The 24,261-nt window shown below is 33.9% G+C and overlaps 1 protein-coding gene across 13 annotated transcripts in view; it reads right to left on the reverse strand.

Moving 5' to 3' along the window:
- The window catches only part of lbx1a (ladybird homeobox 1a), a 104,812-nt gene that overhangs the window by 15,720 nt on the left and 64,831 nt on the right, over nucleotides 1–24,261 (reverse strand). For 12 of the 13 annotated variants that reach the window (XM_087278185.1, XM_087278181.1, XM_087278188.1 and 9 more), the window contains one exon: nucleotides 4,995–5,097. In XM_087278185.1, the coding sequence (XP_087134311.1) occupies nucleotides 4,995–5,064 (70 nt within the window). In that variant the 5' untranslated portion in view covers nucleotides 5,065–5,097. Of the gene's footprint in view, nucleotides 1–4,994; nucleotides 5,098–5,285; nucleotides 5,371–24,261 lie in introns of those variants that run through there. The other variant, XR_015505297.1, reaches the window with a different exon arrangement.

Consider the following 24,261-nt stretch of genomic DNA (forward strand, 5'->3'; position numbering starts at 1 on the left):
TTTTTAAGATCCCGCAGACACTCTAATATATACAGTTGAATCAGAATTATCAGCCCCCCTTTGATTTTTTTTTCTTTTTTAAATATTTCTCAATGATTTTTAACAAAGCAAGGAAATTTTCACAGTATGTCTGATATTTTTCCTTCTGGAGAAAGTCTTTTTTGTTTTATTTCGGCTGAAATAAAAGCAGTTTTTAATTTTTGAAAAACAATTTTAAGGTCAATATTATTAGCCCCTTTAAGCTATATATTTTTTCGATTGTCTACACAGAACAAACCAGCATTATACTATAACTTGCCTAATTACCATATTCTGCCTAGTTAACCTAATTAACCTAGTTAATCCTTTAAATGTAATTTTTGGCTGCATAGAAGTCCCTTGAAAAATATCTAGTTAAATATTATTTACTGTCATGGCAAAGATAAAATAAATCAGTTATTAGAAATTAGTTATTAAAACTGTTATGTTTAGAAATGTGTTCAAGGGGGCTAATAATTCTGACTTCAACTGTACATACATTCATCATCATTTGCATAAAAATATAAAAATTTTCATAATAAAATGTTTTTGAAGGCCAAATTAGAATGTTGGAAAGATTTCTGAAAGAAATTTGAAATTCAGCTGAATTCTCATCATCTTATAACAATTCCATGTTGATGAGTAGGTGGAGAGTAGATCCTTTGTGTATGTTTGACTTTAAACACATTCAATGTATTTTCAAATACTGAAAACATACTGAACATGCTCAGACCCAATTTTACCTGCAATTATCATCGAGCACTTGAATGCATTTAAAACACCAGGTATAAATCTCAGAGGGCGAAAAAACATGGTTAGCACATTCCACCCTTTAGTTAACACTTTCTCTGATTCTGTACGCCGCACAAAAATACACCTGCTCTAAAAACAACAACAACAACAGGATTCTGGAGGCAAGGGAAATCTGTAGGCTCTTAGAGAGAGAGAGTCCTCCATCAATCACAGATGAAGAGGAGAGCGCAAAGACACTGACGCTCAGCACACACACACATTAAGAGAGAGAGAGAGAGAGCAAAAACACAAAGCCATCCTTCACCTGTTATAATTAGCCCTGGCCTTTTCACAGGATTAATTAAAACAAGTTTCTTTCCTGATTTAACCACAAGGGATGACCCGCAGGAGCGAATGCTACCACCACATCTACGGATCCCTCTCTCGTCGGATAAAAAAAACGCCTCTATTTTTCTTTCTCCTGATCCGATGACCCTGGTGCCTCTGGTTTGGAGGCCTCATTCACAGCTCAACTCAACTCAAATCTCCTAAAGATTTATGAGACGACCTCTTTATGTCAGCGTGTGTTTGCAGATCTCGCGCGCACACTCCTTCTGCCTTTATTTCGCAGGGATCGGGGTCTTGTTATCCTCCCGGTTGCATTAATATGGCTACTGGAGGGAGAAGGAGGGATAAGAGGCCTGATGAATCTCTTCACCTGCGCGGCTAAAAGCGGAAAGGAGGACGCGTGGACCTTGAGTGCTGGTCTTATGATGGATGGCGAGGAGCCCGGTGTGTCTGGATCAATGCTGTGAGCTCCGCAGTGTGGAACAGGTGAGAGAAAGATGAGAAATGAGCGCTGGGGCCCCGGCTTTTGCTGCGCCGTTTGCCATTTCAAAGCACACTGATCATTTTCACACCCACACACAAAAACACACTGGAAGAAGCAAAAAAAATACAAGCTATTTGCATCATCCTCATTCTAGTCTGAGCCGCTGGAGAACGCTTAACTCGGTTAGCCTTTGTGGACGTAGATGTGTGAGGAGCGTCTGGCAAGGTGTTTGGACTGGACTGATATGTTCATTAGGGGTGAATGATGCCTCTGGATGAGTCCGGCAGCTGTCTGGGCCCTTTGTGATGGCAGAGCGGAGATTGTGTGTGCGTGTGAGAGAGAAAGAGAAGAGCAACTAATCTTCCTGTGACAGACAGCCGGACAACCTTTGCTCTCAGATGACAGACTGGAGAAGGGCTGAATTATGCAGTTTGTCTTTAAAGTAGCAAAAGCTGTCATGAACAGCCCAGGCGCATTAGAAATATGTGCCTCAACCTACTTTTTTTTTGTTTTTTTTACAAAACTTAAAATACAGTGCTTTGGGTATGCTTTGTTGAACATTTCAGATGACAAATCCACTGTAGTGGACAACTATGTTTTTGCAAAGCATAAAATACATTGCTCTGAGTATGTTTTGTTGCACATTTCAGATTGCAAATCCACTAGAGGATGCTGTTTATGTTTTGAATCTAAAATTATGCTACTTAGAGTACGTTTTTGTAGAACATTTCAGTCATGAATAGGCACACTAGAAATACATGCTTCAACCTACATTTTTTTTTTACTGAACTTGAAATAAGTTGTTCTGGGTACGTTTTGCTGAACGTTTCAGAAGACAAATCCACTAGAAAGTGATGTCTATGTTTTTGTAAAACATAACATACATTGTTCCGAGTACGTTTTGTTGCATATTTCAGATGGCAAATCCACTAGAGGATGCAGTTTATGTTTTAAATCTGAAATTGTGTTACTTAGGGTACGTTTTTTTGTACATTTCAGTCATGAACAGCCCAGGCACATTGGATATATGTGCCTCAACCTACGTTTTTTTACGAAACATAAAATACATTGGTCCGGGTTCGTTTTGTTTAATGATTCAGATGACAAATCCACTAGAGAGTGATGTCTATGTTTTTGTGAAACATAAAATACATTGCACACAGTGCTTTAAAGTTCCTATGAAGACACGTCAAGTTTTATTTATCTAGTTATTTATATATCGAGTTATTTATATATCGTTTTCTCCTTTTGCTCAAATATTGACAAACATCCTAAACATATTGTGAAGTATCTGAGATTCCAATTCTCAAATATGTATAAGAACATGTATTTTGTCTTTTAAATAGCTTACTAATGACCATATTAAGATGGGTGCCACTATGTTCAGACTACGGTGCAAGAGAGATCAGCAGATCTGGTTAATTTAATGATATATTTTTTTTGTTTGTTTGTTTAAAAATAAATAATTTGAAAACACTGATAAATTGTGATTTACAACACATTTATGTCTTGAGCAGTTTGAAATGAGCAGTTCTGGTGTGATCGTACATATAACAGGTTTAAATTACAAATCATAGACCACATTATGTTGTTTTGTGGTATTTATGTATTTTGTGTTGAACTACATGAAGAAATCCTTTATTTGTCAATAATATGTGACTGTAAAAGTCATTGTAAAAAAACGAACAAAAGTTGTTAGTGTCATACTGCCCCGGAGTGTTCATTTTAACTACAAACTGCATTGAAGTACTATTTTTGCAGTTTCACAAAAATGTAGGCTTAGGCATGTATTTCCTAGAATTGGTATAATTATTCATTTATTAATTTTCCTTCGCTTAGTCCCTTTATTATTCAAGGGTCACCACAGCAGAATGAACCGCCAACTTATCCAGCATTTGTTTTTACGTAGCAGATGCCCTTCCAGTCACAACCCAGCACTGGGAAACACCCATACAATTTCACATTCTCACACATACAATAGAGGCAATTAAAGGTGCAGTAGGTGATCTTTCACAATGCTAACAGCTTAGCATAAATTTCTGAATCACAGTCCCTCCCCTGCCTTCCAGAGCCACACCTCCTGAAACAGGAGAACGCGCACCTTAAAGATGACAGCAAAAGAACCCTCTCTCATGTGTTAAAAGCGACCTGTCCGGCAGTGTGCAGGAATTAAACTCATTACTAAGCCAAACTGACATGCTATTTCAGAGCGAATATTTATAGTTACAGGGTAAACAATATAGGGAGAGACTAGGCGGAATAGCGCTATTTACTTGGGTTTTGTTGTTAAACTAATTAAAATCTACATTATCGATGCTGTAAAAGGTCCCTTATGAAACTAAAAATAATTTTATAAATCTTTCACCAAGAGATTTTAGTGGCTGAACAACACTTCTGTGAAGATATAACCCATTTGTAACAACAACATCTAACGTTACATCAGCTTTGCGTGAAGCTAAAATTGTTTAAAACAAAACATTACCTGTCTAAGAGAAATCCTTCAGCCATGGTGTCATCCTTTCTCCAGCGTGCAACGGTAACTCCAATATTGACTGAGGTTTTTAAAAAGTTTGATTCAGCATGTTTTTGCTGATTTTTTGCATGTTGCATGATTTTGCATGTTTTGCTCTCTCTCTCTCTCTTGTGAACGCGCAGCAAGTCTATGCACAAACAGCGGTCGGCGGAGCTGCGTGCAAATGGCTGCGCAGTTGTTCCAATCTGCATTTGCTGACAGACAATTTGAGCTACTTATCGGAATTATAAGAGATGTTAGCCCAACTCTATTTAATTAGATGAACACTTTTTAGTCTTATGCCTTGCCCAAAATATAAAAATACATATAAACACATTTAGATCATTTACTTTAATCATTACTATTGGAATGTGAAGAGACTTTCAACCAGCACAACAACAAATGTTTCTGAAGACAATCACCTACTGCATCTTTAAGTTTATTCACCTATATCGCATGTCTTTAGACTGTGGGGGAAACTGGAGCACCCAGAGAAAAGCCACTCCAACACAGGGAGAACATGCAAACTTCACACAGAAATGCAAACTGAACCAGCCGGGGTTCAAACCAGCGACCTTCTTGCTGTGAGGCTATGAAATATGTCAAATTTTCATTTTAATTAACCAAGCAGGCTAAAGCAAATGACAAGCACCTGTACAAAATCAAACAATTCTGAAGAGAAATAAGGTGAAGTCAGAAAACGGCACTGTGAGAGTGAAACAGAAGAGCGTCTGTCCTGAGATGAAGTGAGACAGAGGGGAAAACAGAAGAGAGAGAAAGAGAAGGGCTTGGGGAAGATGTACGACTCACTGGCCTGCCACATACAGCAGATGTTGTTGCCTATTGAGCTGTTAATTTAACGGGAGTTTATTGAATAGTAATTAGGAGGAGCTCACTTACCATGATAGAGGAAGAGTCTGCTCTGCAAGCTAAACACACCTTCACCCTCTTCCTCCTCCTCCTCACTCATGCTCTTCCTCCTTAAGACTGTTCATCTGAAAACCTGCAATATGAGCAACTATATATGTTATACAAATATACACACACACCCCTAACAAATGCATGTTGCTTTAAGTCAAATTAACATAAAATATAGAAAATACATTAAAAATGTAATCTAACGTCAGTGTCAATAGCCTAGTGGTTAAGTGCCATTTAGCTGTCATATAGCAACATGGTGTTCATAGAGACCCAAGTTTGATTCCAATCTCAGGGTCCTATGCCGATCCTTTCCCTCTCTCTGCTCTCAATGCTGTCCTGTCTGTCCTCTACTATCCTATCACAATAAAAGTTGAAAAAAAAAAAAAAAAGAATTATATATAAAAAAAATTTAATCTAAATAAAACAGTGGTTAAATTTGTTCATATTTAATCAAATGTATCTGTGTATATTATTATTATTATTACAACAGTAAAATGTAATATTTGTTATGTAATGTGATTATTGTATTGTGATTGTTATTAGTGTTTTTACTTGTAGATTCAATTAGATTATCTTGATATCTTCTATTTTCAATTTAATATTTAAGTTTTAGTAGTTTTATTTATTGTTTAGTTATTTTTATCTTGTTTCTAGTAAAAATATAAATATTCTATATATTTATTTTTTAGATTTATTATATAATACTTGCTTATTTTATAAATATCCTTATATATATATATATATATATATATATATATATATATATATATACACACACACACACACACACACACACACACACACACACACACACACACACACACACACACACACACACACACACACACACACACACACACACACATATATATATATATATATATATATAAAATGTTTTTCTTTTTATTTTACTTTTTTTAAGATTTTAAAATAAGCAACAACAAAATGAAATAACATTTTTAATAAACTAAGTTTGTATTCAGTTTTTTTTTTACATGTCATCTTTACTTAACATTTACTTTATCTCATGTATTAAACATATTTTAGCTTTATGGTTTTAGTTATTATTTAGTATTTTATTTATAGTTATATTGATATAAAAACTGTGGAGAGTAATCATTCTCATTAAAAAACAATTAAAATATATCCACTGACTGTAGGTGATAACAACCTTTAAATCCACCATCTAATATGATCAAAGCGCCATAATCTAAGATATTACTCACAGCCCTGTGTTCCCCAGATATAACAAATTTTATTATTACACAATGTTATTATTTGTGCAGACCTTTTAATGCTCTATTTATCAGGGTGAGAGGGTGCTGAGGAAAATCAATGTTTAATCAGCAGTATAAGATGTTTGCACAGGGCCACCAAGTGAAATCTTGTAACTCGGGCACATTCAGTAAAATAACTATCTTAAAGTCCATAATCAATCTACAACACCTACAATGACTTTAACTTTAAAGGTTCCATTCAAAAACCCCTTTAACTACTAAACTATGTCTATTGGATGATACGTCCCAAATATTGAATGTTTTGGTTGGTAGGCTACAGCAGCTAATAGGATTATTTTAAGACATTAGTGGAAATTGCAGTAACACTTTTTAATAACTACACACTATGAATTATTTACAACACATTAGCATCTAGTGAATTTATTATTTGTTAAGCATTAACTCTACATTAATAAACGTTAGTAAACAATTTATAACAGCAGCTACAAATGCTTTATTCTGGACTTATAAGCACCTATATAATGTGATTAATAATTGTATTTTCATAGTTAGTAAATGATTTAGTTTTCATTACTAAATTAAGTATCACATTGATTGCAAACCATTTGTATTTAAGAGTAGTTCAGGGTTTTTAGGATCATTTAGAATAAGTTGGTAAATGATAAATAAACTATTGAAATCAACATTTATATATCTTATTATTCAGGCATATACTAATAGTTAACTAATATGTTAATAAATGCTTTATTAATTCAACTTCTTGCAGTTTTGTGACCTAATCTAAAGTGAGGACTATTTATGCTTTATAAATACCTTATAAATGACAATTAAAGGCTCAGAATCAAATGAACAATAAATCTTGGCAATCTTTTCTAAAAAGTAAAATTACTGTAAAGTTTAAACATTTCCAAATAACAGGACGATCAAAATACGACATAAAACTGGATAAAACAACAACAACAATATAACAATTTAACAATATAATAAGATGCAATGTTTAAACTCCACAGTGATTTTATTTTAGATAAGGTTGCAAAGATTTAGTTTTCATTTGAAGTACAGTTTAATTTGTGTATCTTTAAATGAATAGAAATGAATAATGACATTTTTCCTGTTTAGAATTGAACTGAGCCTTTGATTGTCATTTATAAGGGATTTATAAAGCATAAATAGTCCTCAATTTAGATTAGATTAGGGACCTCCAGGAACAAGTTTGGTGATCCCTGTGCTAAGCCATGCACGTTGTACTGTAACCAGGCACGTGCACACATAGGGCTCAACCTGTGCAGTGCACATGCCCTTTTTAGTCTTGGATAGAAAGTGCCCTTCCAAAATGATCAAAAGTGCCCCCGCGACGCGGCACACCCTCGGTCCCGCCCTTCAGTAGGCGCGCGACAACACCGCTCTTGAGTACGCGCGCGACAACACAGCTGATCAGAATGCGCGCGACAACACCGCTCTTCAGTACGCGCGCAACAACAACCCCCCCCCTTCAAAAAATTTATCCTGCACATGCCCTTTGGACGGTCTCTGCACGGGCCTGACTGTAACGTAGCAAACTCCCAATTTTTGAAAAGCATATTAGACAATTCCAAAATCTATTTTTTATTTATTTATTTTTTAAATATTTTATTAAGTCTGTATAATTCACTCTAGTCCAGCAGGTGGTGCTTACAGTTTTTTTGGTTAGTGCGGTAAAGAAAATAATTAATATGCATTATGTGCTGTGCATTGTTCATTTTGTTAACAAAAATGACTAAATATATTAGCTGGCAACCATTTTTTTTCCCCAAAAGTAAGACAAGACAAGGCGACGTGGTGGTGCAGTAGGTAGTGCTGTCACCTCATAGGAAGTAGGTCGCTGGTCCGTGCCTCGGCTGGATCAGTTGGCGTATCTGTGTGGAGTTTGCATGTTCTCCCCGCGTTCGCATGGGTTTCCCCCCTGGGTGCTCCGGTTTCCCCCACAGTCCAAATACATTGGTACAGGTGAATTGGAAAGGCTAAATTGTCCGTAGTGTCTGAGTGTGAAAGAGTGTTTATGGATGTTTCCCAGAGATGGGTTGCAGCTGGAAAGGCATCCGCTGCGTAAAACATATGCTGGATAAGTTGGCGGTTCGATCCGCTGTGGTGAGCTCGGATTAATAAAGGGACTAAGCCAAAAAGAAAATGAATGAATGAATAAGACAAGATGAAGACTAGATGACATGGGAATCATTAGTAACAGTGACTAAATCAAAATAATAAATTTAGTTGATGAGAAATGACAAGACTAAAATGTAGTAAAAATGATCAAAGTAACCAATATTTTATTTGTTATTTTTAACAAATAATATGTTATTTATTATTTTATTATAATATGCCACATGGTTCTGTTCATTCTTCAGATGAGTGGATCACAGAGCACATGTTCAGTTTTCAGTCACATGACCGGCACAACATCTCTGCAGCTCTGCCAAAGTTTTTGTTTTGAGAAAATTACAGTTTTGATTATGAGAAAAAACAAACAAACAAACAAACAAAAAACATACAATTCTGATATCTGGCCGGTCGCTTAATGTGCTAACAAACTTGTAATCTTTACTATAATATATCCCTGTTAAAATTATAAAAACGACAACAAAATTTTTAATTCAAAAAACATCGACAATGCCAAAGTGCATACCCAGCTGGCACAGGACGCCAACATGATGTCAAATTGATGTTGGACTCTAACGTCGTGGGGACGTTGCATTTTGTTTGGAAATAAAAATGGAGTTGACGTCAGAACTATTCTCACCGTCCAATGTCCAGCCTAAAATCAACACAATATCAATGTCTAATGATGTTACAGCTTGACGTTGTGTGGACGTTACCACTATGACGTCTATCAGATGTTGGATTTTGGTTGCCACACCTGACGAATAAATCTCAGTATTTGACATCAATATGAAGTTGGTTTAAGATGTTGGCTTGACTTTGATTTTGGTGACTAACTAACACAACCTAAAATCAACCAAATAACAACATCATTTGACGTCGTTATTAGATATCAAAATAATGTTGTCCTGGTAAGACATTAAATTTTGGTCACCTGACATCATGACCAAAATCTAACCTAATAATAAAGTGTTATGACGTTGTGCGCCTGCTGGATATGATCATCAAAGTTTACACCAGCCTGCCTCCTAAACTATCATACAGAGAGCTCTTTCTGTGTGCTAAACAGAAAAGGCCAGCTCCAGCGGCTCTGTTATAAATCACAGCAGAATCGCTAGAAAGAGTGTTGACTTTCTCTTTGGTCTGTGTGGGGTTCAGGCACCTGGTCTCAGTCGTCAGTCTAATATGGAGTCTGCCAGATCCATGCGCTCAAATGCCCGCAAACATATGCTGGCATTGTGATGGAGATGAGCAGCAGCCAATGAAAGACCCCCGTGGAGGGTCGCGGGTCAAGTGGGAGTCTATTGTGATTGGTGGGCTCAGGGGAAAGGCCTTGAGGATGTGTGAATTAGGCTCATCGTGTGTTCGTCTGACCCCTCGTGTGTCTTCCAGCCCTGACAGCTTCATCAACACTGGGCCTTATGAATAAAAAGCGCAAGAGTCATGAATTTTAACATGCCCACAGGGCCGGGGAAAGCTTCTGCTTGGTTAACGGAACTTAAAGACTGTTTTCATCAACTGTCACACAATCATTCCATTTACACTTCATGCTACTGGCTATCAAATATACAGTGTTAAGTCTCTGAATGTGGATCGAATCAATTATTTTGCTTCAAAGGTGAGCTTCATTTTGGTATTTAAAAAAAAAAGTAACCTTTTTTGTAATCTATATACTGTTCATTTTTGTCAGAACAGTAGATTGTCACATCGGTAAAGGGTTTAATTAAAAAAATAATAATATTTTTTATTATTATTTATCTATTTATCTACTACTACTACTACTACTACTAATGATAATAATAAATAATAATAACAATACTAAAAAACAAATAAAAATAATAATAATAATAAAAAATAAATAATAATAATCATAAATAATAATAATACAAAAAACGAATAATAATAATAATAATAATAAATAATAACACTAAAACAAATAATAATTACAATAATGATACTAATAGCAAATTATAATAATACTTAAAATAAATAATAACAATAATAACAATAATAATAAGACTAAAAATAATAATAAATATTTCAAATAATAATTATAATAATAATAACAACAATAATAATAGTAATAAATAATAATACTGATAATAAGACTAATGATAAATAATAATAATAATACAAAAACGAATAATAATAATAATAATAATAAATAATAATAATCATAAATAATAATAATACTAAAACAAATAATAATTACAATAATGATACTAAAAGCAAATTATAATAATACTAAAAATAAATAATAACAATAATAACAATAATAATACGACAAAAAATAATAATATTTCAAATAATAATAACAATAATAATAGTAGTAAATAATAACAAGAATAATAAGAATAAGAATAATACAAAAACAAACAATAATAATACTAAAATAATGGTTATAATAATACTAACAACAGTAATAATAATAATAATAATAATAATAATATTACAAAAAATAAATACTAATAATAATAATACAAATATTAAGAATAGTAATACTAATACTAATAGTAAAAAACAGTTTAAAATTTTATTTTAAAAAAAATTCAACGCCCTTTACATGCTTTGATGTCTGTAACATCATAATTACACTCTTAATATGTTAAATTCAAGTGGTTAATTTTTTTGATTAATGTTATTACCCCTCCAGTTATTTATCCTGAATTGTAAAACTGGTCTACACCTAAGTCATGGACTAAAATCTTTGTTACACCTTTGTGCTTATCAAGGTAGAAAATTTATTATTTTGCTGTGATCCTCTCCTAACATTCCTTCGGTCAATATGTGGATGAATCAGATTGCCATTTTCTTAACCCTTAGAAAAACTGACTCATGACTTGCATTACAAATCTGATGATTTCTGGCATATCTAAAATTATTCATGGGAGTTTTTGGAGAATGTATAGTGAAAAAACGAACTAACTAACTAACTAACTAACTAACTAACTAACTAACTAACTAACTAAACCAACCCACCCGACCCACCCACCCATCCATCCATCAAATAATCTATTTATTTATTTACTTATTTTTATTTATTTGTTTTTTTTAGTTTACCCTTCACAAAAGACTTGAATTACTAGTCAGACTAATGGACGATTGTATAATAGCTATATTATTGTATATGATGACAGGAGACACCTATACCACTTTTGTCACTGCAAATCTTTAAATAAATGTTAAATAATAATAATATATAATAATACATTTAAGTTGCAATATTTCTATTTGGATATCGTTCATATTCCAAGAATTAATTTGAGATATATTATAAAAACATCAAAATGTTGTAAATAAAAAAGTTTAGATTTTTTTCTATCCTATTTTCATAAAGATTGCAATTGTACTATCAGTGACTATTATAATTACAATTTAAAAGCAGTCTTCACTGTAAAATGATCTTTCAGAAATCATGCAGATTAGTTGTTCATGTTTAAAACTATTTTCTATTTCTGTAATAACAAAAATACAGTTCTTTATTGAATAAACAGCTTAAAAACAGCATTTATTAGAATTTTTTTATAACTCTTCAAAAGTGATTTATGCTTATGAATTAAAGCATTTCTTTCAATTAATCAAATCAACCAATTGTTGGAACAGTAGCACGTATATATGATTTATACAATCTGTAAAAAAAAACATATTCTGAGACAAATGCATCTGCCCAACAACACCACAATATTTGTCAACTTTCGACATCATACGCAAGAAGTAGCGAATGAGAAAGACGGAAACAAAGAAAACAAATGGCCACATAACAGTCGAAACTCTTAAGCAGGCTGTTCCAGGCTAAACATTGATTTGAAATAAAACACTGGATGTCTGCAGCTACTTGAAGCACATTTCAAAATGTCACATTTCTGGCCTGTCGAGCTCCGGTTGGCTGTGAGCTGTTTAGCTGCTCCACACCACTAGAACACAGGCGTTAATACCACATCAGTCTCTCATTGATTTCATGTTAGTTGCTCGGACCACCTTTTCCTCTTGAATCAATTTGAAAATAAAAGAAAACCAGAGGCAAAAAAAAAAATGAGAATGCGAGGTTGCAACCTTTGATCCCACCACAATCGAAAGAAAAGGTCAACACTTAACAGTGCAATGCATAATAAACACTGCAATGATTTCTCATTGTCAAAGTCATATATATATATATATATATATATATATATATATATATATATATATATATATATATATATATATATATATATATATATATATATAAGCATGTGTCTATTCAAAAGACATTGCTAAACAGAGAAAAGTTTACAATAGTAAATCAGTTCATCTTGAACAAACCTGTCTACACTGTACAAAATTCTGGGTTCCACCCAATCGATGGTGTTAGGACAACATGAAGGAATTAAGTTAACTTATTACTTTACAACTTACAACAAAATCTCAAGAATTGTGTTGTTTCAGCTCATTTTAAACAAGTAGTTTGAACAAGCATCAGCAATTTATTTTTTGAGTGTAGTCTGAAAATGTGATTCAATCAGTTCTCTGTGGATCTCTGTGAACCGTTGGAAATTTTTATTCATTTCCTGCCTAGTTAAGCCTTTAAATATAATTTTGCACTGTATAGAAGCGTCTTGAAAAATATCTAGTAAAATATTATGAACTGTCATTATGGCAAAAATAAAATAAATCAGTTATTAGAAATGAGTTATTAAAACTATTATGTTTAGAAATGTGTTGATAAATAGATCTCTCCATTAAACAGAAATTGGGGAAAAAATAAACAGGGGGTTAATAAATCTGACCTCAACTGTATATGACAGTATATTTTCCTAAAGGAAACATAAATTCATATATATATATATATATTATTTACTGCTACGGTGTGAATAATTTGTAATTATGTAATACATAAAATAACTAAACTGATTATAGACATTTAAATATTATTTCTAATAATACTTTTTTTTCCATTCAGATCACGTTAAGTAATTTTCTACTCAGCTCGGTTTATAGAAGGCAAGTTTGTATATATTAGTTAGTCATATCACCTCCACCAATCCACTAACAAGTCTGGTGTATAAGCTCATTTTTACTGCTAGCAAATTCCCAAGTGTTACAAAGTATTTACATGTAGCACTAAAATTTTAATGTAGAAAAACTACTTTCCAGCCAGCCTACATCAACAATTTCTCCGATTTCTACCAGTGTTTACGATGAACTTCACAGTCTTCAAAGTGTGAGATGCAAATGCATGAGCACGCTGTAGGTAAAAATAAACACTGACAGACTAGATTAATCACTCCATCACAGGACCCACTGCTCGCACCTCTGCCTACTCTACTGCCCTCTAGTGAACACAATACAGAGAGTCCCATCCTGCCTCTCCAGTGCTCAAACCTCCTTTAGCAGCACTAAACGCACACGGTGACTTCCAGCACAAAAGCAGAACTTCATATCTGATAAAGGTGACGCGCTGACAGATGAACCAGAAACGCTGCAATGCAGAGAGGCAGATGGAGGAGCGCCGAGCAGTCATTTAGCTCTTAGACACGCACCTGCAGATGGGAACTTGATGAATGAAATTCATCTGAAATGTGACGTTGAGCCCATGTAGTTAAATGTCAGTCGACTGACTTTTAGCAGGGAGTCTTTTTCCAAGGCTCCGCTCGGCCTTCTTTCTTTTCACAGCTCAACTGCTCGTAATGAATCACTGGCCAACACAATATCCTCTCCCCTGAAAGAGCCAGAGAGCCCCTTGAGCTTTAAAGCGGCATCCATCTGCACATAAGTCTCCTCCTGCCACCTCAACTGCAGCAAGTAAAACAAATGCGGTTGGTCATCACTGCCAGTCGTGCTTTAAGGGCCTGACGAGAAACGACTGCATGTCCCCCCCCCCACACACACACACGTACCCCAGCCGCCGGCCATATCTCTATTTCAATCCCTTCCTCTCTTTCTCCCTCTCTTCGCAGGCAAGAAATCACTCCCATTCAGCCAAGGACACAAACTCCCATCACACACACTCACACACATGGAGGCGCGCTCTCAATATAAATATCTCCAGCGCTCTGGATAGCTCTGAGATTTATTCTGCTGCCAAGCCAGCAGAAAATTGACTTGTTTCATGGAGGCAGGCTATTGACACACTACCGTTGGGAGAGTTAGGGAGGCAGAGAGAGGGATGGATGGATGGAAAGGGTTGCGAAAGAGAGAGAGTGGCGAGCCCCTCCATTACAGGATAATGTAATCAGCAGTGTGGGAAATGGCGATGAGTAAAATGGTACAGCTGACATTTATATAAGAGGATATTGATGACATAAGCTGAGGAGGCAGACGTCCTCCCCTCTGCTCCTGCGGATTGATAAAGAAGCTCATTTAGCCAGTATATCATTCTTTTCCCCAGAAGAGCAGCGCGAACTGCTGGGCCTGGAGCGAGGCGTGAAGGCGGGGGTAGACAGGGAGAGACGGCAGATAAATAGGCTCAGATCTAACCATAACCTTTCCAGGCAAACAAAAAAAACAACAAACCAAAAAAAGGAAAAACACGACAAAAAAAAAGTGCAGTCTTCTTTTTCGCCGGTGCTATGAGGCGACGCAGATTACATGGGTGATGTACAGGCTGGCCTTGTGATGCTCTCTAATCCTGCAATCTGTAACGTCAACATGAATCAAATTCAATCCAGGACTCTGGATCTTTTTTATTTATGAATGTTGCATTCACTGTAGTGTTATATTATATTTGTATTAGTATATTAATGAAATAGTCTGCACTCTGTGGTTTTAAAGGAATGATGCACTTATTTAATACTAATAGATTTTAACTTATTAATATGGCAGGTAAAAACAAGTACCTTGTGAAGGCACTGCATCAGTGACAACTTTTTAATGTTTATTTCTGAGAGTATATGCATTTACTGAATATAAGATTCTTTAATGGCATGTTCACCAATACTGCATTTACTTGGTCACAATACATAAAAAACCTTGCATAATTATTGTTAAAAATTGCAAAATTGTATAAGCATTGGTTTCTTGTATTTTATATCAGCATTATTTTCTAATATCCTGATGTGGTGCTCGAATATCATTGAGTATTACTAGAGATTATTGCTATTTGATATAAAAAAAATTATATATATATATATACATATATATATATATATATATATATATATATATATATATATATATATATATATATATATATATATATATATATATATATATATATAAATATATATAAATAAATAAAAAATAAAAATTACATACAGCTAAAGTCTGATTATTAGCCTCCCTGTATATCCCCCCCCGCCCCAAAATTTCTGTTTAACGGAAACTTTTTTTTTTAAACACTTATATACATAATAGTTTTACTAACTCATTTCTAATAACTGATTTATCTCAACTTTGCCAAGATGAAAGTAAATAATATTTAACTAGATGTTTTTCAAGATACATAGCATTTAGCTTAAAGTGCGACATAAAGGCTTAACCTGGTTAATCGTGTTAATTAGGCAGGTTGGTGTAATTAGGCAAGTTAGGGTATAATGATAGGTCTGTAGACAATCAAAAAATATTGCTCAAAGAGGCTAGAAATTTTGTCTTTAAAATTTTTTGAAAAAAGTTAAAATTGCTTTTTACTTTTGCTGAAATAAAAAAAAAACTTTCTCTAGAAGAATAATATTGTAGGAAATACAGTGAAAAAATGTCTTGCTCTGCTAATCATTTGGGGAACATTTGAAAAAGAAAACAAAATTCACAGGAGGAATAATCATTTCCACTTTAATTGTATATACTGCTATATAAACTGCAACACCTACATTCACAACATTTTTATATGAATGATTTCTAAAGGACTTCTGAAAGTAGGGATTGCTGAAAATGTCATTTTGAAAATATATTAAAGGTTATTCCCTTTAAATTATAATATATTATTTGTTATATATTATTATGATAATTATTTTGTAGATATCACTGGTACAAACATTCTTCTTTCCTCTTGCTGTATTTGTGTTATGTATATTTATTTTTTCTGCTTTTTTACTTATTTATCTTTTTTTTTACTGTTTTATGTGTTTATAATATTGCTTAATTTGATCTATTAAGTTATTATCATCGTTACTATCACTGTCTTTTTTGTGTAGTTTAGAATGCTGTATGTTTTTTATTAAAGCCAAAAAATATTAAATAAACACACACACACACACACACACACACACACACACACACACACACACACACACACACACACACACACTAAGTGTAAGTCTTTTGTCTTTTTGTGTAAGATTTATTAGCTCCCCTTTGTTTTTTGTTTTTTTTTTGTGTTTTTTTTATATATTTCCCAAATGATGAACAGAGCAAGGACAGTTTCACAGTATGTCTGATAATATTTTTTCTACTAAAGAAAGTCTTATTTGTTTTAATTCGGCTAGAATAAAAGCACTTTTAAATTTTTTTAAAGCCATTTTAAGGTCAAAATGATTAGCCCCTTTAAGCTATATTTTATTTCCATAGTCTACAGAACAAACCATTGATATACAATAACTTCTAATTACCCTAACCTGCCTAGTTAACCTAATTAACCTAGTTAAGTCTTTAAATGTCACTTTAAGTTGTATAGAAGTATCTTGTAGTCAAATATTATTTACTGTATATTATTAATATTATTATTATAAATGTAATGATATTATATATATATATATATATATATATATATATATATATATATATATATATATATATATATATATATATATATATATATATATATATATATAATATTTAGTTAGGTATTTGGGTATTTTGTGTTTTTTTATATATTTTGTTGTATTTTCTTGTTATATTCTGTTTTCTTTCATTTGTGATTTAATATTACGGTGTGTTTCTGTATTTTGGTTTTGATTGTGTAAGTTGTATAATTTATAAATATGTTTTTTTATTTGTTGTTTTTTCTTGTTGTGAGAGAATAGGAGATCATGTGATCGGAAGTGTACAAAAATGAGCACCTTAATGTGATAAACACTGTCTGAGAGCCGCTTGCTCGAAACGTTACACGCTTTGTGTCAGCCTTTTTTAAATGCATAAATTAGCATTTCCGGAGCTTTGGTGTTGCCGATTCGTGAATATATATTTATTTTTAATCAAAATATTTTAACATTCAATTGTACTTTTGTACTAACAAAAGAATGTATTACAATTTAGTCCTATAGTATATTTAACGCATATTTCCCCTTCCAGTAAACAATTTGTTCACATAAATGAACATTTGAGTCAGAAATGTGTTTATATGTTTGATTATACAAGTAAAATGATTTGCATATAAAAAGAAATAGACATTCTTTTGCTCCATTTGGAAATGAGAGAGTAAAAGAAACATGGAGAGAGATAGAAAAGCAAGAGTGAGGCAGGAAGGGAAGTATTTTTCCCTCTGGCCCGCTTTAAAACAGGAGTGGCGAACAGAGGATGGGCAAAAGATGGTGAGGTGAGCATGAATTTTTGCTTGAATCAGCATCCGCTCAGCCGAGAGAGGAGAAGTGCGGGACTATAATTTAGCCGGGGCACAGCTCAAGGCTCATGTCAACCCTAAACAGACACCCTGGTTGATCATTTGAGAGGCGCTACGCCCAGCAACTTCTCATTAGATATACTAAATCAGTGTAGAATTATAATAGCCTGCAACAGGAACTTTAGAACAGACCCAACAATGAAGGCCGGAGGGTCGAATGTGCATTCTTCAGTTTCTGGTTGCTGAATGTTTTTTGGAAGCCTTCTGATTTGCTAAACGGCTTAATCGTTCAACCTGCTTGAAGTCGTGTTCTGTATCAAGCCATGAAAAATGCTGGAGGAGCGCCACAGTATGAGGTCTCAGAAGTTTACCATGATAAACTGACTGTAGGAGCTTGAGTCTTTAAGACATACTGCTGAGCTGACATACTTCTGCTGTTTAGTGATACTAATGCCTGCTTCCCTTCTGATTAGTGCCTATAAATATAAAAGAAAACGTGTTCAAGAAATGAATTGTATATCCATTATAAAATCATATTATCCATGATAGCATTCAAAGGTGTGTGATTGATATGATCTTTATGTGTTTAACAGAAGTCTCGTATGATGACCAAGACTGCTGTAGTCTAAGTAAAAACTCAGAAATTAATGTTAATTTGTGAAATACTGTACAGTATATTCACAATTTAAAATACTTTAAAGCTCATTACTCATTAAAGGTCATTACTCCAGTCCTTCTAATATCCTCAGACTTATTTTATATTATTATAATGGTCAATAACATATGATAAACAAGCTATTTTTTATGTTTTCAGGATTATTTGCTAAAAGCTCAATGGTGGACTACGTGGATTTGAAATGAACATTTATTTCAAATTGTTTTTATTTTGTATCCTTGCCAAAAAAAAAAACTTACTTCCAGGATCATCTATAGCGAAGTTAATATTTAGCCGCACCATGTTTGCGTTTAGTAACATCTGATTTTAACGAGGTGAGTCGTTAGCCCAATGCTCAACCCCCAACCAGATAGACCAGGACATACACACTCACTACAGACAAATTAGCTTACTCATATCACCTACTGTATACTGTATATCTTTGGACTTGTGGGGAAAACCGGAACACCCAGAGGAAACCCACACGTACACGGGGAGAACATGCAAACTCCACCCAGAAATGCCAACTGACCAAGCTGGGGCTTGAACCAGAGAACTTCTTGCTGTGAGGTGAAAATGATACCCACTGCACCACCATGCCACCCAAATAAAAAAACAACAAGAATCATAAATATTTTAAGCACCTAATAGTGACCCGATGATTTGGTCATTTTTTATTAAATGCACTTAAGGCACACATACACGTTGGTATTGGTGGTTTATAAGAACTTTCCATAAGTTTATTGTATTTTATACTGTAAAAAAAACTGGAATGTCATAAAGCACTATTGATTATGTTTTTGAAGCATCATGAATTGCAAGGACAAAACCACCTAAATTTTGTAATACCCAGATCACACCCATGTCATTATACAAATTTCTGTCTTTGTAAATCACCAAAACCAGTGCACACACACACGCTCTCACACACACGCACACACACGCACACACACACGCACACACACACACACACGCACACACGCACACACGCACACACGCACACACACGCACACACACACACTGGGGATTTCACACAGAATAAATGATTTTTAGAATGTACAGACTGTATATTATGTCCTTTTCCCCCAACCCAAACCAACCATTCACAAAAAACATTCTGCAGCTTTATTTTTTCAAAATACTTAATTGTGTGATTAATGCACTATATTAATTTATTTGCTTTAGCTTCGAATGTGATCACTCGATTTAATGGGCGTTATCAGTGGTTATCAGCTAATAGATATGGGCCAGTAGGGGCCTTCTGCGCCTACAATTAGAAAGCTGTTATCATTCCTCCACATGGTTATTCAGCTATAGTAATAGAGAAGATGCCAGATTCAGATCTGTTTTTGCATTACTGTGACGGTTGGGTTTAGAGTTAGGGTAGAAATAGATTTTAACAGTAAATGGTAAATTTAATAAATAATATGAATAATCCTCGTTAACTTCTGGCCATAACCATATGTGGTCTATAGCTGATTAACCATGTGTATGGATGATAACAGCCTTCTGAGTCTAGCAGTAGGCGCAGAAGGCCCCTACTGGCCCATTGCTATCAGCTGATAACCACTGATATGGGCCATAGTCGAGTTCTGACATGTTTATTTTGCTGTAAATTGAATTTTGATTCTAACATGTGTCATGCTATATCCCTTTAGACTTCAGAAAAACAAACAGATTACATTTTCCTAACTTCCTTTTCCTACTAATCACTTTAAAATAATCAATTGACTCAAACATATATATAAAAAAACTATACTCCTAAATTATAAAATGACCCAAAAATAGCAAATTTCATACACCCATACTATAACAGAATGATAGATTTATTTGCATGGTGTATTTGGTACCCAAAGAGACATAAAAAAAAGACCAACAAGAAAATGTGTTTTAACAATTAAGAATTCTTCAAATTGAGTTTAAAACAGGCTGGCTTACTGGTGTATCCACTAAATGAAATATGTCAAAGTGTCCATAAACCCAATGAACTGCAGATTAAAATTAATGGTTCAGCATGTAAAAAATGGTCACTTTAGATTGAAAAGTAAAAACCCACTCTGTTCATAAACTAAGGTGGTATCAAATTCTCACACCACTTCCCCCGTAGAGCACTCCCTTAAAAAAAGCCACCACGACAGATTCAGCAGCGCACCTTTCAAACGACCTCGGGTTTCCATCAGAGCGACCACTGCATGGTCACACTGTTGCCACAGAGGCTTGACCTTTGTTGTAATTCAATAAGAGGCTCAGGGCCTGACACCCAAACCCAACACGGGGCGCAACACAACCCCAGCAGCCCTCTAACAGGCGTGACTGCACCTCTCTCATACCTAATCACAGATAACTCACATTTATTGAAGCCCCTTTTCCTCTGTTTGTCTATAGAATTTCCACGGGCCATGGATGACATTTCACATCAAAATAATTAATGAGCGAAAAGCTTCTGAAATCCTCTGTTCCTCTGTGACAAAAAATTCAAAGCAACAGACATCTCATTAAGTATGCATTTAAAGAAAATGACCTGAATTTAGAGAAAAGTTTTAAATACATTTAAAGCACAGTAGTTAACATTTGAAGTAAATTGATTTGTGTTGGGGCAACATGAAGGAATTAAGTTCTTATTATTTATATATATATATAAGGAATTAACTTATTATTATTATTATTTTTATTAAAGTGGATTGAACATAAAACAATTAAGCTGTCACAAAAACCCACAAGAATTGTGTTGTTTCAGCTTATTTTAAATATGTAGTTTGAACAAACAGCAAGTGTCCTTTTTTAGTGTAAAACTATTAACCAACAACCATTCTTGTCTTTGGACAATCTGCAAAAAATTTATAGTTGAATTCAGAATTATTAGCCCCCGAGAATTATTTTTTTTTCCCCAATTTCTGTTTACCGGATAAAATATTTTTTCAAAACATTTATAAACATAGAAGTTTTAATAACTTATTTCTAATAACTGATTTATTTTATCTTTGCCATGATGACAGTACATAATATTTCACTAGATATTTTTCAAGACACTTCTAAACAGCTTAAAGTGACATTTAAAGGTTTAACTAGGTTAATTAGGTTAATAGGCAGGATAGGGTATTTAGGCAAGTTAATTGTCAATGGTTTGTTCTGTAGACTATCAAAAAATGTAGCTTAAATGACCTTACAATGTTTTTAAAAAATTAGTGTTGAAATAAAACAAATAAGACTTTCTACAGAAGAAAAACAATATTATCAGACATACTGTGAAAATGTCCCTGCTCTGTTAAACATAATTTGAGAAATATATAAAAAAAAAAGAAAGAAATTCAAAGAGGGGGGTTATAACACTGACTTTAACTATATTTTTGAACCAATTCAAATGTGGACTAATGAAGATTTTAAAACAATTGACTAATATGTGTCACATTTTGGGATTAAAGTTTTTTTCTTCATACAAAAAAAAAATAGGGTTCTACTAGTTATGCAAAACTAGTTATGCTTTGGCGCTCCTGTGAAATACTATGTCCTATATTTTATTTCAAGAGTGCTTTCCATTTATTTATGCTGCATCATGAAACCTCGACCTCTGGTTTAACAACAAAAATTGTGACATATATTGAAATTTTTTAGTAATTTTTCAGGGTTGGTCTGTATATTATATCTAAAAAACTCTGAGCTGCTAGGTTTTGTTTTTTTACAGACTTGGTTCTTTATATTTCTTAAATAAAATATTGTTTATAACAATTATAAATGTGAATTGGGGTCACTTTTTAAAACTTTAGAGTCTGTCAATTAACCACACTTTTTGTAAAGATAAATGGAATTATTTAATTCTGAATTGATTAAACTCAAGTTGAAAAGTGCAAAATTTTCAAGAACACTTTCCAGCAGCTATAGCTAAAACTGTGTTGCAATTTTTATGCTGCACCAAAGAGTGCAGTATAAAAATGATGTTGTTGTTGACATTACTATGTTTTTTTTTTCCTCATCCTTGATGTACATTAAATTTAAATGTTAAATGCATTACCTTTGTGTCATGTGTGCAGATGGTGATGTTGCAGATTTAAGGACCACCTTATATGTTTCTCTGCTTATGGAAAATCTGTTTGTGATAAACATTGTTCTCATCCCCACCTGCTTTTGGTTACATTTTTGTCGGTGTAACAAAGGTAAGATGTGAAGATGTGCAAGTACTGAAAGTACTATTGCTGTTATAACACTGTATCAACTCTTTTTAAGTTAATAAAATGCTGTACTGTTTACTGTAACAGTATTAGACATTTCTCATTCAAAAACAGTAAAATTCTGGCAATCACACTGCTGCTTTTTTAACATAAATTTGGCAGCCATTTTTTAAGTGCAACTACATGGTTTAAGATTAGTTTTAGGAGAATTTAATTTTATTAATAAGTTGTTACGAGTTTATTTATAAACTAAACTACAACTATAAACTATAACTACAACATAGCATGTAAATGCAAAATGGAACTAAAGTGATACTAAATACTTAAAGACTTGATGGGCTATTTATTTTGGACTAAAACATGCACTCTGATTGTATTACCTAAAGCATGGGTCAGTACAAGCATGTTGTTTCCTTTTTTTACATGCTTAATAATGAGTCCATCTTATCTCAGCAGTTAGTTTGACATTTCCACAAAGCAGACACTTCACTTGCACTTATTACGTTCTAAGTACATAAAATCCCGTTTGATCTCCTCACATTATGATCCACGTAACTGAAGCCTACAAAAGTGCTAAATTCTAATTCTGTTAGCTATATTTTCTCAAATACTTGCTGTCTAAAATCAGTTGGGGAGCTTTCGTAATGCATTTACCTTTAAAAAGCAAAAGCACAGCATCAAATTTGTCAAAACAATTCATCCATGTTACTGAGTTCAGCAGCAGATGTCTTTCTCCTGACATGTGTCATCCAGTCTGTCATAAAACCCTTTCCCTGGGTGCAATATTTCCTCCATTACTTTCATTTCATTCTGCATTAAGACCACAGAGTCACACATCATGTTTGAGGTCAAAGCCTTTACACTGATGGACTTCAGATATTATGCATCAAACCACTGGAACAGCTCAGCTCTGGTATTTTTAAGGGTGAACCGTGTCTACTAATGTGCCCTATACAACCCCAATAATTCCCCAGCAATTCTGGAATAATAAAAAGGTGTTAGTTTTGATTGCAGACTGTGTTAAAGCAGATTTTCTCTGTGTTTCTGGCTGTTGGATCAGCTGCTCTGGTCAGGCCTTAGGGTTAGTCCTGACTGATAATGTGGGTGCAGGAACTGTGCCATATTGACCTTGCTGGTGGGTTTGGGGGGGTTTTGAGCACAGCAAGGTCGACGGCTTACACCAGATCAAACATCCAGATGGGCTGAAAGAGAAAGGCAAACTGCCACAGTCTAGACTGAGTCACTGAAACAGATCTCTGTTGCTTTGTTTGCCCAAACAGGAGTGGCAACTTCTGTGATTTTGTTCAACTGACCCCTATTAACCTCTGGACACACAACAGACCTTTCTCTCTCGGAGAGAAGGATCCAGCAAATGTGGAGATCCATCGCATTCAGGCTTTCACTCACTCGATGCCTCTTAACAAATCAATCTGAAACAGACACTCTGACAAAGTAAGTCTCCTAAACAAAAAATAACTTGTCTGCATTTCTTATGCAGCACAAGAAAAATAAATATGATTTACCATAACAAGTTATGACAAAACATCAAACTTATGAGATTTGTAATTCCAATTTAAAG

This window comes from Danio rerio, chromosome 13 (assembly GCF_052040795.2).
Source record: "Danio rerio strain M-AB ecotype USA chromosome 13, GRCz13ab, whole genome shotgun sequence".
Classification (NCBI taxonomy): domain Eukaryota; kingdom Metazoa; phylum Chordata; class Actinopteri; order Cypriniformes; family Danionidae; genus Danio; species Danio rerio.